At 33.5% G+C, this 15,041-nt stretch overlaps 1 protein-coding gene across 1 annotated transcript in view; it reads right to left on the reverse strand.

Moving 5' to 3' along the window:
• The window catches only part of LOC124353981 (forkhead box protein J1-like), a 48,082-nt gene that overhangs the window by 12,311 nt on the left and 20,730 nt on the right, over positions 1-15,041 (reverse strand). Inside the window, exon 2 of the mRNA XM_046804082.1 lies at positions 882-1,062. Coding sequence (XP_046660038.1) covers positions 882-1,035 — 154 coding nt within the window. The 5' untranslated portion in view covers positions 1,036-1,062. The remainder of the gene's footprint in view (positions 1-881; positions 1,063-15,041) is intronic.

Genomic DNA, 15,041 nt, shown 5'->3' on the forward strand with positions numbered 1-15,041 from the left:
TACCAAACTACTAAAGTAAGCAATAAAAGCATAAGTTTGATCAGAAATTGTTTATTTTTTATCCTTTTTTAGTGCATTTTGTTAAAAGGGCACAAGTCCATAGTTTTAAATAATTTAAAAAGTAATATACGAGTAAATGAACAAAAAAAACCATATCTATTGTTTCAGTAATTAAAAATAGTAATAAACTAAATATAACTAAAAAAAATATAAAAGATAAAGTAAATATTTTCCAAACAAGATGGTTTTTTGTTAATTCCTGAAAGTTTTACTAAATGGACTAGGGCCCTTTTAACAAATCACGATTCATTTGGTAGTACAGAGTACATGCACAATAGACCTCCTGCTGAAGGATTAATTACAAATACGATTAATTAAAAAATATGTGCAAAACGAATTTATATTTGTAACTTTTATCTAAACATTCCTTAGAAAATGTAAAGCTTAGGAAAAAGTGCTTGAAAGTTGTGAAGGCAATAGTCTATCCGGACAGTCTGCAGTCCCATTTTAATTAAGAAAAAGTGAACATAAATGTTGAGGAAAGCAAAACTAAACTATGATATTTGAGTTGAAAACTATAAATGGTGCATGACAAAAACATTATACAGATAGTAATATGTTAAAAAAAAGCGAAAACAATAAATATATATTTGAGCTCATAACATTAAAATTACTTCTGACTCGTAAAATTTTTAAAACGTAATCATCCCGATATTGATGACATATTGTTGCGTTGTTATAGTTTAAAACCGATAAACCCATCTTCCATTTATTATGTAACTTCTCGTTAAAAGTATTCTTGAAAACAAATTCATTAATTAGATTCTATAAGCATAAATTTATTTATCAGTATAGTTTCAACAACGCGATCAGATACTTACTGAGCTGAAGACGTAATGTGGGCGGTTTCTTGGGCTTGAGAGGGCGTGGGGAGGAGGGCGGCGTGGGTGGGGAGGTCACACTCAGGATGTTGATATTGTGGAGCCAGTGAAGACTTGTAAGGTCAACATCCGGGGGGTCAGGGGTCACCAACATCTTGACTTCAACATAACAGGCTGACCACTGCAACAAAAACAACTTTTACAGTTCATTAATTCTCTATATCAGGCTACGGCAGGAGATTAAAAATATAAAAAAGTTATTGCAGTTACAATGTACGACGAGTATAATAATGAAGAGACAAACTTTTTCTTTTGATAAGCCTCACTATAAAGCTTACGTAACAACCATAATAAGGATGTGAATTTATCCAAAAAAATCGCTTAACTCATTTAATTCTAAATGACATTTAGTTTTCTAGACTTTCAACTTAAATTCCATATTACTTTTTTAATATAGTCTACTGTATAATCCGTTGTCTTGGCTTGAATCCAATTTCTTATTCTAGTTCTAAAATACTAGCCTACTCATTATATTGTACAATACATGAAAATCCTATGTGTTTTATGCATTGAACATTGAACAGTAATCGTCATATTAAACTTGTTTTTCTTGTGCTATATAAACACTGTATAATACATATTTTTTTCCAATTAGTATTTTCAAAAACTTTAAAACATGTAGCATAAATTGTTATTGTGTAGCGTACAGGAAGTAGAATTTAGAAATGATGCTCAACTTGATCCTTTCAATTAAAAACGAATTCAAATTATACTCGGTTTAATTTGGTGTTCAAGTCAGTATATTATGTAGTATTGCACTGAATTTTAATACAGTATTTGTCTCGTTTTTGTACTTGGACTAACTGTTCCGATCTTTTAAAAGTAGGCCTACTCATTAGACATGGAAAAACTGCGAACATAAAAAGTCACTTTTCAATTAAATGTTATTTTTATGTTGCGTTAAATAAAATTAAAATGAATTCACATGCAATTCAGGCTAATAAAGTAGGAGTATTCAGTAGCTCCTTCAGCCCTGTAATATATTGTACCCGCACATAACACTTGTGGCCCCCTCCATATATGCAGAATCTGCGGCATAGTGGCAAGACAAAGTGAAATGTAACAAACAATGTTTACATTTTCCGGTTATTCTAAAATGTAACGTGAATGTATTGCAATCCCTGCATATGCTTCTGCATTGTGCACAGGTATTATATGCATTTCGATATTACATTGTCATTCGTAAACTGTAATGTACTCAATTTAATGAAGCAATCACACCAATAAAGAAATAGGTATGTGGTATTCGAGTATGCTTTTTATATAAATTAGAAACCTTCATCAGCTGATATGAAAAATCTAAATAAAATGTTTTTATAACGTAAAAGCTTGAACACTTGTCTAATGCAATAGTCGACTTGGATGAAGGCCATTTATTTGTTTTTTGAGTAAAGAAACCGGATTTTAAAATGTTACCGAATCACTACTTACTGCCGATGTTACTACTTAACCAAGTATAAAGATAGTAGGCCTACTAACCAGTTACATCCAAATACACATAACAATATTAGCAGATATTTGCTTCTTTACATCTATTCAGTACTCTAGTGAATTCACCAGTAATTGCTGGAGTCCCGTCTAAGCACACAGAAACAACATCTTTCCACAGAACATCTACGGTACTACGCAGTAGCTGCCGATGGCATATTTTTGATATTATGAGGCATTATAAATTGGCTATTAAATAGTGCTGCAATAGAAATTTGAAGTTCCTTGATTTTTATGTAAAATCACATTCTGCACAGACCAAATCTCAATCTAATGGTGGTGGCACAGCACCAGTGGCATCGTATAAAATTATCTAATATCATAATTTGCGCAAGTTTAGGGCCGATAGAATGATACATTGGCGCCTTCAATTCTTTCATTCTACTAAACGTGCGCACGAACTCTGTACTCAAATCACGTTTTTGCGCCGTACCCGAAGAAGAGGCGGCGTTGGAGAAAACCGCCTTCAGGTGATGGAAACATCGCTATATAATGCAGACTTTATTGACCTTTGAGTAAAGGTTTCATTTCGGAAATAATTCCCTGCAAGCTAAATGTTTAACAAATGTTAGATAGAACTCTATTAGACATGCATTTTAAGTCCCCAGTTTTCCCCTTTGCGCTTTCCCTACCACCCTTGTATTAACATTTTGCAAGGATAAAAATAATAATATCTGCTAAACTATTTGAGAAAATCCTAAGAATTTTTTAATTTTGCTAACGATTAGTTTTACTAAAAATGGTTTTCTATTTTATGATAAAACTTGTCTGTTATTTATAGTAAGTTACCAAAATCTAAATATGAGTGTTTTGCTGTTAAGATTTAGAAATATTGCAATGTAGGCCTATCATTTAAATTGACGGGTTTTTTTGGGAAATGTTCGAATAACCTTGTATACAAAGTTTTCAGACTTAAAATCATGTACAAAGAACCTGAAATAAGTAATAACGAAGTTAGAGGGAAGTTTAGCGATAACGCAAGGTGCTGGGCAGCTCGGTCGAGCGCACGATCTTGAATAATTTGTTATTAAATAGCAATGGAAGCTGAGTACTACTGCATAACCCCAATCTGGGTCTACGTGTTTCCAGTGGAGGCCTTGGAAAATACGGTTGAAATAACAAGCGCTTAAACTATACATGTGGATTATGAAGATGCGCTTTAATTATAAAGGATATTCAATGATACAACATTGAGCGCGATGGCCAGAATCAAACACACTAAAATATAACTGATATTTTAGACATAAAAGATAAACAATATTCAAACGAATGATCAATAGCCAAAGTTTAGCCGAGAAAAGTTAAGTTAAGTTGTTGGTAAGCGATATAATGAATTTCAATGAGTAATTGAGCTATTTTTGTAATTTCTCTTAGTATCAGACGGCAAGAAAAAAGTTTATAGAATTACTAACAACCTACTGGAAGCGAAAATGCCAGTCACCCGTCGTGTATTGACAGCGCCAGCACCCTGATTACGAGCGGAGAAGAGCCCTGGATCCCCATTAGGATAACAGTTCGATAATAGAGAGCTGATTGAGAGGGGAGGGCGTGGTCTGGCCAGGGGCGGCACCACGATTGGTCGGGGGGCGGGACCACATCTCGTCAGCTGATCGGCACCCAATCGTATCGATCCCGATATCAGTTTCCCGCAGCCGCTCTGGACGCGCTGACAAATGGGACCTTTGATTGATGTTCCGTCCGAGAATTGCTGCCGTCATTAGGTTCCATTGACCGAGCAAGCCGTTTTTGCTGACCCTAAAAAGTAAACCCATTTGAAGATGATGGATTCTATTGATTTATGCACAAAACGTGAATAAAACAAGTTTAAACGTTTACAAGATATTTTTAGATTATAAATATGCAAATATACTGCCATAATTAGTGGGTAATAATGGTAAATAATGATAAATATCATGTGTTAAAGTCCAATATGCTATAAGTCCCAAATCATAGCACAAAACCGTCCCTCTTTACGTAACAATCAGTGTAATTCTCTCTTACCAAACTGTCAGACCATATGGGAAGTTTACAAGGGTTGTCTATATTTGAGACATATAAACAACCTGTTTGGCTACGGCTCTCATGATTACCTCTGTCCTTTCATCCCATTATAAAAGTCTAAATTCAATACTTTAAAATCAGTAATATAAAGAAGTGTTTTTGAAATGTCGCTAAACCGTCGCGTTGTAAGCATTGTACATCGTAGAACATGATTTTGAGTGTTATTTATTGAAAATACATTAATTGTTTGGGGGCTTGAATTATGTATAATAATGTTTATGATCTATTTAACTTTGTAGTACGTAGCCTCTGATAGTGGACTACGTATTTAAGAGAATCTAAAAACCACGTGAAGTTCTAAACAAAAGAAATTTCTTCGACATTGGGTTCGCGGATATTTTATCTAGCTTCTGAGCCGTATAGCAATAAAATTATAAAATACAAAATAGCTACTTCCAGATTCTTCTCTACCTTTTTCAATCAAAACACGATAGCTCAAAAAAACTTATAAATACCAAACTCTAAACGTGTTCTTGATATCACACTCCGTTCCCTGTAATTATAGTTTTAATGTATCATTGCATTATCACCAAATGTTGGCACCATTGTATATGCCGGAGTACATAACTTATAATCAAGAGTTACAGTGAAGAACGAGTAAGCTGCAGTCTGGACATTTACCAACATTGAATGTTACTTGGCCGGTGTCAATAATAGTTATAGCCCAAAATTTGAAGCTAAGAGATTCATACTACACATGTGTAGTTTCAACCACAGGAAGCTTACTCTTTGCTATAATAAAGGACCACTAAAATGGTATCCGATATCAATTCCGATCACTTGAGTTAGAGCGGACGTGAGGCAATCACTTTGGCTTCAAACGATACTCAATATCAGATACCCAAATCTCACTTTTATTTATTTTAATACGACCGAATTACTAGTAAGTCACAACAAGCTATTTCGGGATAAGTTTTTGAATTAAGTAATTCAAAATGTATAATTTTTTCATTGAGGTATATATCCCATTAAATAATTACTCACGCATACTTTGATTTCATAATTCAGTAATATGCCATTTGAAGTTTTTGTAATTAGTATAACCATTATCGTTTTTACTGTAACAATAGGTCTACCTTTGATAGACGTAAAATTCCATCGTTTCAATAGCTTTGCGAAAGTATAGATCCTGATCGACACAAAAGCGTAACGACTGGGGTGCGTTCTCTACTTTTGAATTTAACGTGTTTTTTGTTTGTTTGTATTTTATGGCTATATTTTTTTTACATTCAACTATGTTCTTACGTTACCAATGCCCTCCCTTAAAACTGACAAAGGTATTTTGCAAATTACATCTATCGACTAACAGTTGTTTAGAAAGAAACTTTCTCGTAAGGGTGAAAAAACTAAACAGGACGTTTCCGAAATGCTTTAAAAGGTAAAGCGCAAATCATAAAACTGGTCATGGGTATAATATAAATGACGATAATGAAAACATAATATATTTTACCCAAAACCCTGAAAAGATATTAATTGTTTGCTGAAAGGTTTGAACTTATTTACGATTTTGAGTTTGAATTATTCAAAGATTAATAAAACATAATCCCTTACTGAATCTCCATAGTAATTTTACCCTAGTGTTTGTTCCAGTGTTTATGTTTCCTTACAATGGAAGATTAAAAGCAATAAGTAAACGATAATTTTTTTAGAATTTCATCAGACTCAAGAGGTTAATTTGGGCCTGTATATTTTAACATTGTATTGCATTTAAATAAATAAGTAATTTGTTTCAAGTGGTCTTCAGCCTATAATGAATGTAAGAACAATATAATACATCAATACAATACCAACCACATAAAATGTGTAGCCAAACCATTACTTTTAACTCGACCTTGAAGGATATATCCTTACACACACCTAGATCACACACCTAATCCTAGAAATGGAATGTGCCTTACTTTTGTATTATGCACTTTTTCTGCCATATCATCGTTTTCATTGCACAACCTATATTTTCTGACTATTATAGGAGTGATTACTTTGGGATTGAATTGAATTAACTTAATCTAAAATACAAACACAAAATAAATTTGCAGTTAATCATAAATTAACACATTTACATTTTATATAAACACACACACACACACACACACACACACACACACACACACACACACACACACACACACACACACACACACACACACACACACTGTGTGGCCGCTTCGAAGTTAATGTAATCATTAAATCCTTTTTTTGTTTTGACTGATTCAGTAATCAGAGGCTTAACTGTGCATGTATCTCTATATCTCTATTTTCTTCAATTTAAGGGGGTCAGTGCATTCTATCCCGGTACTTGTTAACTTATGTTCCTTTTTCTAGAAAACTACTAAAGATAGTTGACTTCTGTTTTTTTTTTTTACTTGAAAGATCAGACCTTCTAACATATATGGTATGTTTTTAACTCAAATTTGGGCATGTCCTGATATTTTTATAATTTAATAAAATAAAGCATTTAAAATTTCTTTATAAAAATTATACTAATTAAAAGCACATTTTTTGTCAATTAATTAAGATCAATTTTTAATTCCAGTGATGTATCTAATTTATATATATATATATATATATATATATATATATATATATATATAAGCAAAAGAAAATTCAAGGTCGCAACATCATTGGTTATTGAGAAAAAGGAACATTAGTGTTAAAAAATATAACTTTTCGGAAAAGCACAAAAATATGAAAGAAAAACACATTTTATTACATAGAAAGGTAAATATTTACATTAGTATTTTCCTGGTGCATATGATGGTTCATTCCCCTCTTCCTAATCAAATTTGTCTTCTAACTTCCTTTTGAGTAAATTTTGCCTTGCCTTATTTTCTTTTTCAGCTCATCCTCCGCCTTCTCAGCCTTCCAGATGCGCTGTCTGTCCAGTGTTTCCATGGTCCGAATCAGATGATTCCCTGGTTGTAGGCCACAGCCCGTCAATATTTTGCAGATCCCAACTCCTTAATCATTAAAACTACACACTGCCAAGTTTACTCCTAGTTTTAGTGTACTTAGCCGCACAAAAACTCTTTTTGGGATGTAGCTCCAAATAATATTGTCGAAGGACTCATTTGTATTTTGAGTCTTTCCCCTCAAACATCTAGCCAGTAAACTCTTGTCTGACAAGTCTTCAAATATTGGTTTAATAAAAGATATGATGTCAGGTGGCAAGTGGAAGTGCTTGGTATGGTCGTAAGTTTCCTTCATTTTCTCTGCCTTGCGGTACTTACACCACGACTCATCATCATCAGGACACAGACCATGCTGTGGATCTTCATTTGAAGATTTTATATGGTAATATTCTCCCCACACAGCATTATACATATCATCAACTGTTTTTAAGCAGTTCCTTCTGATGGCTAGTCCATAATAATTTTGGATCTTGAGCACCGCAGCATCTGTCAAGCGCCCTTTACCTCCTAAAAACTTTTCGTTCGGAAGCTTTTTTGTTTTTACTTTTAGAGCTCTCAGTCAGCTGGTAGAAGCAGACCAGGTTTGGTTAGGTTAGCCAACACGACAAAGAGGAATAGTACACCCACAAAAACATAGCAGTATATTATGATATAATAAGCAGCGCGACATCCGTGGCATTTGAGGACGGTTTTGCTCGAGTTATAGCTGGAAAACAGCTGACATACTCTCCTAAAATTGAATTTTTTGTAACTTTACAGTTAAATTAGGTTCAATTGTTATATATCGTTAGAAACAGGAGATTCTAAACTATAAATTTGTAAGATAAACCAATTTTGGAAAAAAATAAATTTTTAGATGCACTGACCCTCTTAACGTGACTTTGTGCTAAGGAGCTACTAACTCATATTTCCAATTTATATTATTTTGCCTCAATTTTCTGTTATATCAATTGGAAAGTGATGCTTAACAGTATTGTGCAAAAGTGGAAAATATATCATGATCTACTTATGTGTCTACTTATTTAACAGACCTTTTTAAATTGGCAAATCTTTCGTGACTAGGCTATTTGGCAAACATTCGTGTTCCTACACAACCAGCTAATTTTGTTCAGGGTATTTATTTATGTTCTTGTTCCAAATATGCATTTTTAAACTAGCAACTTGCTCTGTTGGAAAGCCTTTTCTGATGTGTATTGGGCTTAACCTTAACAAGTAAAAACGGCAGTAATATAAGAAATATTATTTACTGAGAAACCTTCAGTCCTTTACTTAAGAAGCCCGAGGGGTGAGTTTCTGTAGAAGGATTGTATGTGCTATACAATCACAAAGCACTAATTTTATTGTTATCGTATTTAATTTAAAATGCAGGAAATATTTAAAACTGTACTCATCAATACAAAAATGGTAAAATTAATTACCCTGGCCAAAATTTACAGTATCTAAGTAAAATTGACGTAAATGGAGCGTCAATAAATTTCGCTTCATCCTTCCCCTTACTGGGTTAAGTGTTTTAGTACTAAAACTACTTCGAGTTAGAAAATATGACCCTGTAGAAGACATTGGTGATTCAAATTCTTATGAAGTAACGAAAACTAAATTGCCCATTACTCTCTAACAACAGTACTACACATTTACTTGAAACCTACTGAACAAACTTAAACTTGACAAAACTAACCAACTCACAAGTAAAGCATTCATTTCAGTTGATGAATGTTTTATGAATAAATTTGGTATCTGTAGATACTTAAAGATGAGCCATTAGTTTTGGTTGGGCTTTAATCTCTTTCATGACATGTTACTTCTATATCATTAATTAAAACTGTATGGGCTAATTATGTTCTTTAACCAATGATTTTCTCTGCTTATTTTAAATTTTAAAAAGTATATCAAATTTCTTGCATCGAATGGAAAATATCCTTGCCATATTCAAAATTCTAATTACATGTTTATGCAACGTGAAATAAATTATTATAGTGCAACTTAGGCCATTTATTGAGATATAACTCGTAACGTACTACACCGGACTCAAGTAAAAAAGGACTTTATATCAAAATGTGAGTGTTTTATGGTATGGGTATGAGGTGATATTATTATTAAAGGAGTGATATTATTCAATGATTTAAGACAATTTTCCGAGATTTTATAACATCTGTTTCACCGCATAATTAATCATTAGTTCTGGTAAAATGCTAAAACTTAGATGAGTCCAAGATGTAACAAACTTACTAACTTCTGGGAAATATTTAATTATACAACACCGTGCAGAAAAAAATTATTTCAAATTTGTATTGGTAATGAATTATCTCAGATTTTATCTGCAGAATCCGATACGAGTTTAGTAAGATAGTGTGGAGGGGGAGGATTGCGTGCGCCTTGGTGTCGATTACAGGAAACTCCCCCTACTCACTCTCTCTCTCTCACCCCTTCGTCAAAGTTTCGAGTGCTTGATTCATTTGTTAATTAAAAGCCTGTCAATTAGTAGAAAACCAAATGCTTCTTTACCAGTCTAACATACGATATTTACGATCGTGTTGAGGCTGATTGTCGTCAACACTTAGTCTAAATTATGCATTTATTACAACTTGTCGAAAGTGGCGAGGTTTTATTAAAAGTAGAAAATTTAAAAGGTGTAATGTAGAGGGTACGACGATTATCACGAGATGACCGAATCAAGCAACGTCGAGCGTGGGTGCTGCTTGGATGGGTGACCGTTGAGTGATCTTGTCCTAGACAGCAGCTCTCCTTCCCGGCCTTTGGTGGTAGTTTGGAAGTCAGCCGTTCGTTGCTCCGTAGGTTAAGCGGTAGAGAGGACTTCTTAGCCCTAACTTCGTCTGGTAAAATAAGACATTCTTGACTTTAATTAACTTTTAAAAATACGTATGTTTTGGTAATATTAAAAATACTATTGTAGTATCTAATGCTATTGGTAAGCTATAATTTTTTAATTATACACATTTGAATATTTAACATAATATTAAAAGTCATTGGAAGAAAAAAAATGTTTTGCCAAATTATTCTGAATCATTTCTCTATAAAAGGACTCCTAAAGGAATGTTATCTGAAACGTTAATGCAGACTAGGCAGTTTCCCACAACAACTCTGAGGTAACATGTGGCGATTTAAAACATCCAATCTTCGTACTCAATACTGTATTATTTCTGTAATAAGAATTCCACACTATCTCCGACAGGGACGTTACTCAAAGCGTTACTATGAACTACGACAGGTTTCCCTAGTTTGAGATAAGTTATGTAATTGTTAGAAAACTGCAAAAATCTATATCTTATTCTGTCTCGTTTCTCCACGTCATGTTTCAAAGACTTCAACAAGGACATTTTCTCAAACTCCGATGTAGACTAGGGAAATTTGGACTGCGATTCTGAAATAAAAGTGATTTAGAAAAATAAAATATCTGCCTCTCTTCCCCTTCAGCAGATATGCACAGAATGTTGGTCCAGCACAAAATGTTATACGAGCATTGCTTCAAATAGATTCATCGGATCTTTACCATGAAAATACACTCACACAAACAAACAAAACAATGCATTCCAATATTCATTAACGGTCATTGGAAGAAAACTACATCTCGGTATCTTGTTCCGTCCCCTTGCTCTATGTCATATTCAAAGAACTCATAAAGGTGCGTTTTCTGATCCTTAATGTAGTCTAAGAAACTTCCTACAGCACTCGAGATATAGTATTAGGAAAATTCCAATCCCCGCATTTAATCCTGTCCCGTTTCTCCAGGATGGATTTTCATTTATCCTCCAATAGAGACGTCATTCTGGAGCCAACACACAAAAAGCTTCTGGAATTTATAAGGTCACTTTTGGTATCTCCAAATACCAAATAAGAAAACGGTTAATAAGAAAACGGTATCTCCAAAAGTAACTTTGTCTGGCTTCTCTATATGGTTTTATAATTTCCAAAGTGATTTCCTGCTAAGATACTGGACTATTTCTTAACGTTTGATTTTAGATCCAAAACTTTTCCTTTTGAGTTGCCTTGTCTATATATATAAAAATGAATGTTTGTATGTTTGTCCTTTATGGAATCGTGAACTATTGGACCGATCATGATGAAAATTTGTACGTATATGTATTTTTCCACGGAGAAGGTTTATAAGCTATGCCCATCCCTTTCCCGATTCAGGATTCCGCCCCACTGGTTACAGAAATACCCATAAGAAATGCATTGCAGCAAACATATGTTAACGTCTTTTCAAATTTTTAATCAGCTGTTCTTTGTAAACATATATTACACTTATAGTTTTAAAGCATAGAGTAAGCTTAAGAGAAACGACAAATTTTGTTTAAACTGTTTTTGCAATCACTGTTAAACATAGACTTTACTATCCAGATAATACAATTCAAATTTGACGTAAAAATTCACCTTTAACTGCAATATTTATTTAATATAAACCATGCTCATGCTTGATCAGAAGAGTAATGCAGATATCATAATTACTATCTTACGTTGGCTACAAATATAAAGAATGTTATAAAATCAACCTTAGTTGTTTTTTTTTGACAGAAGTATGGTTCTCAAAACTCCGTGTGTACATATTCTCTCGATCGAGACAACAAAGCAAGCTCAATCGTGGCATCGGAGATATAACTAATTTAATCTAAAATTTATTATAGTAAAAAAAAAAATTTACTAAGTAATATAAGGACTTCGGTTCTTAAGATTTGCGTGCGAAGCCGTGGGTAACAGCTAGATAGAGGCAGGAATATGGTACATACCTTCATAATACGCCCAAGAGGCTCACGATGGAACGACTATCAATTATCTCAGCAATGTTTAGAATGTGATAGAAAAAGAATAAGTGAATATAGTGTACTGTTTTCAACGGGAAATTGCGTGCGAAGCCGCGGGCAACTTTTGCAAAAAATTATTGAAATGCGCAGCAAAGCGCGCCGGGCCCGCTAGTTAATAGATAAAGGTTTCGGTTCATTTCAATATCCCTGACATAACACAGTTTCCTCAAAATACACTTTATTGATTGTACGTTTCAAAATGTCATGTGATTGGACTCTCTATTTATTCTACAGTTTTGTCATTGGCATCATAATTACACATAAGACTAATGTAAAAATGTTCAATAACTCTCAGCCAAACCCCATGATGTGCTATGCACCATTATCGAACTGTGTCCTTATATAGAAAATGACGGTTCACTATCTACTAGAAAGGGAAAAATGTCATGGACTGAAGATACTTCGTATAACTCGTAAAGACGCTCGTGTAGGATGATAGAAAGCCAGTGAAGAATATAACCACATGTGTGCTACTATGCATATAAAGCGTAAGATTTAAAAAGGTCGAATAATAAACATTTGTCATAGGTAAAGTAATATTGGCTAATATTTATCATTGTTTGATTAGATATTTTTGTAAATAGTGAGCCTCTTAAGATTTTGGCAAGGACTGATAATTTAAATCGTTAGTTATATTATCGACAAGGATAATTGTTTTAAATCGTTTGTGATAAAAGCTTAGCTGGTAACTTCTTGTGTGGATGGGTACGGTGAAATTGATTTTGAAAATGTCTAAGGTTACCAAAATAGGGCATGAGTTCGTGGGGCAGTGTGGCAAGTTAATGAAGAGTAATTACTGGAGGAATTAAACCACATTTATATACTTTGATTACTATCACTACATCGTGACAGTGATCACTATAAGGTTCTGCAGTCACAGATATCATCAATGTGTTTACATAATAGTGTATCGAAATAGCGACGAAAGAGTGCAGACTGTAGATTGAATTGTTAGTCATATTATAGAGACAACCCCAAGGAAAGACTTTAACGAACACATTCATTATTACAACTATAACCTTAAACGATATACTTAGAATGTACTTTAGATAAGGACACTCCTTTAAAACGGCTTTCATGAAGACAGAAGATATAGAAAACATTATTCGATCGTGGGAAAACACGCCACAATATTTTCTTTTTACTTTATTTTCACGACGTCTCCATGTAGAAGGAGTTCAGGAAAGGGTTTTAATAGTTTACAAAGAAAGGTAATTGACACTTAGTGAACTATAAATTAAAATATTAAAAAATATTAGCGATGAAAATTACTTTTTTATAAATAAAATACACACCGAGCCATTCTCTACAGTCATATTTTATACTCGCATTGTACAAATATCTTATCTTATCTTTATCAGATTTGCTATACGCTCGGTAAAGATATCCCACAAACTTCTTTTAAATTTTAAATTATTTGTAGAATGTCAAACATGTGGGTTTATATTTTTTTTTAGTTCCCAGGAAAGGGATCTTATGACTGTGACTAAAGATTTTGTAATACACCAAAATTTAATAACCGTAACCGGGTTAAAGTAACCAAGCACAGATTTATCTATCATTGTAGAGTTTAAAAGAATTGATTTCACATTGTATTACATTAATACATTAATTTATTACACTGTATATTACGCCGTTGTGGATGTTTTATAAATTGTTATAAAAATTAACACAACTGATCCAGCTCAGTGATAGGGGTTTCAGAACGCTAACCAAGGGACGCTCACCCTTAAATTGAAGTTAGTAATGCACTTATTAGAAAGCTGTTATAAAAATAATAATCAGTAGGAAAAGTGTATGACATCAACTTAGGGAAGCAGTGCTGATTATGTTTATGAACATGCATTTTAAATCCAGTAGAAGTTCGTTTAAAAGTTACACCATCGCCGATTTAAAAAAGCAACTTGCTTACATACATATATAATTTAAAGGGGCGAAAATACTTCATTACTCTATGGCGCCGGCGGTAGCGGCACGACCGGATCGATCGCCACAGAGAAGAGAGATTAATTATTCAAGAAGGCAGCGGATCTTTTGTTGGTCCACCGGACGTTAACTCCACCCCCTATCGACCGACGTGACCCTCCTGGCTGTGGCTGGGGGTCGGACGGGACAGGGAAGCAAAGGATAAGAAGGGACTAGAAGAGATAGGCCATTGGTTCACAGTATGAAGTATTGATATGACAATTTTGCGCATGTACCTAAAACCTAAAACTATGCTATAAAATACATTTCCAAATTGGGAAAAACAGAAATACACGAGTATACAAATTTACAAAACAATTGAATTTTGTTCAAATATACCGTTATGAGACAGCTGTAAAATTGTTATAATGAATACTGATCCTTCCAAACTTGAATATTGAACCATTATAGTTCTTGTATTGTATTCTATAAGTGGAGATAACAATTTAAACATTATTTGCACTAAAATGTTACACAAAATAAATATCGTACATTTTCGGAATCACATTACTTTTTCTACTAATATAACTAGTGTTAATATAATAATAGTACTTTTTTTCTTCGTTGGAGTTTTAACTTTATCTTTGTTAACATTTTATTTAGAAGTATACAATGATGAATAGGAGGAGATTCCTTTAAGATTGGACTCCTATCAAACTGAGCATTCATTACCTGTTATTAAATACAAAAAAAAACCATTAGTTCTATTTGACAAGGGAATGACATCATGGTTGAAATTCAAGTAACACGTACATTGATAGATATTCATTACAAAATGACAGTAAAAGAAACTGGATCCCAAAATACAGCATTGTGTACCACTTTAAGAAAACATGTTCCAATATCTTTCTAGTCAC

Source organism: Homalodisca vitripennis, chromosome 2, assembly GCF_021130785.1.
Source record: "Homalodisca vitripennis isolate AUS2020 chromosome 2, UT_GWSS_2.1, whole genome shotgun sequence".
NCBI classification, from domain to species: domain Eukaryota; kingdom Metazoa; phylum Arthropoda; class Insecta; order Hemiptera; family Cicadellidae; genus Homalodisca; species Homalodisca vitripennis.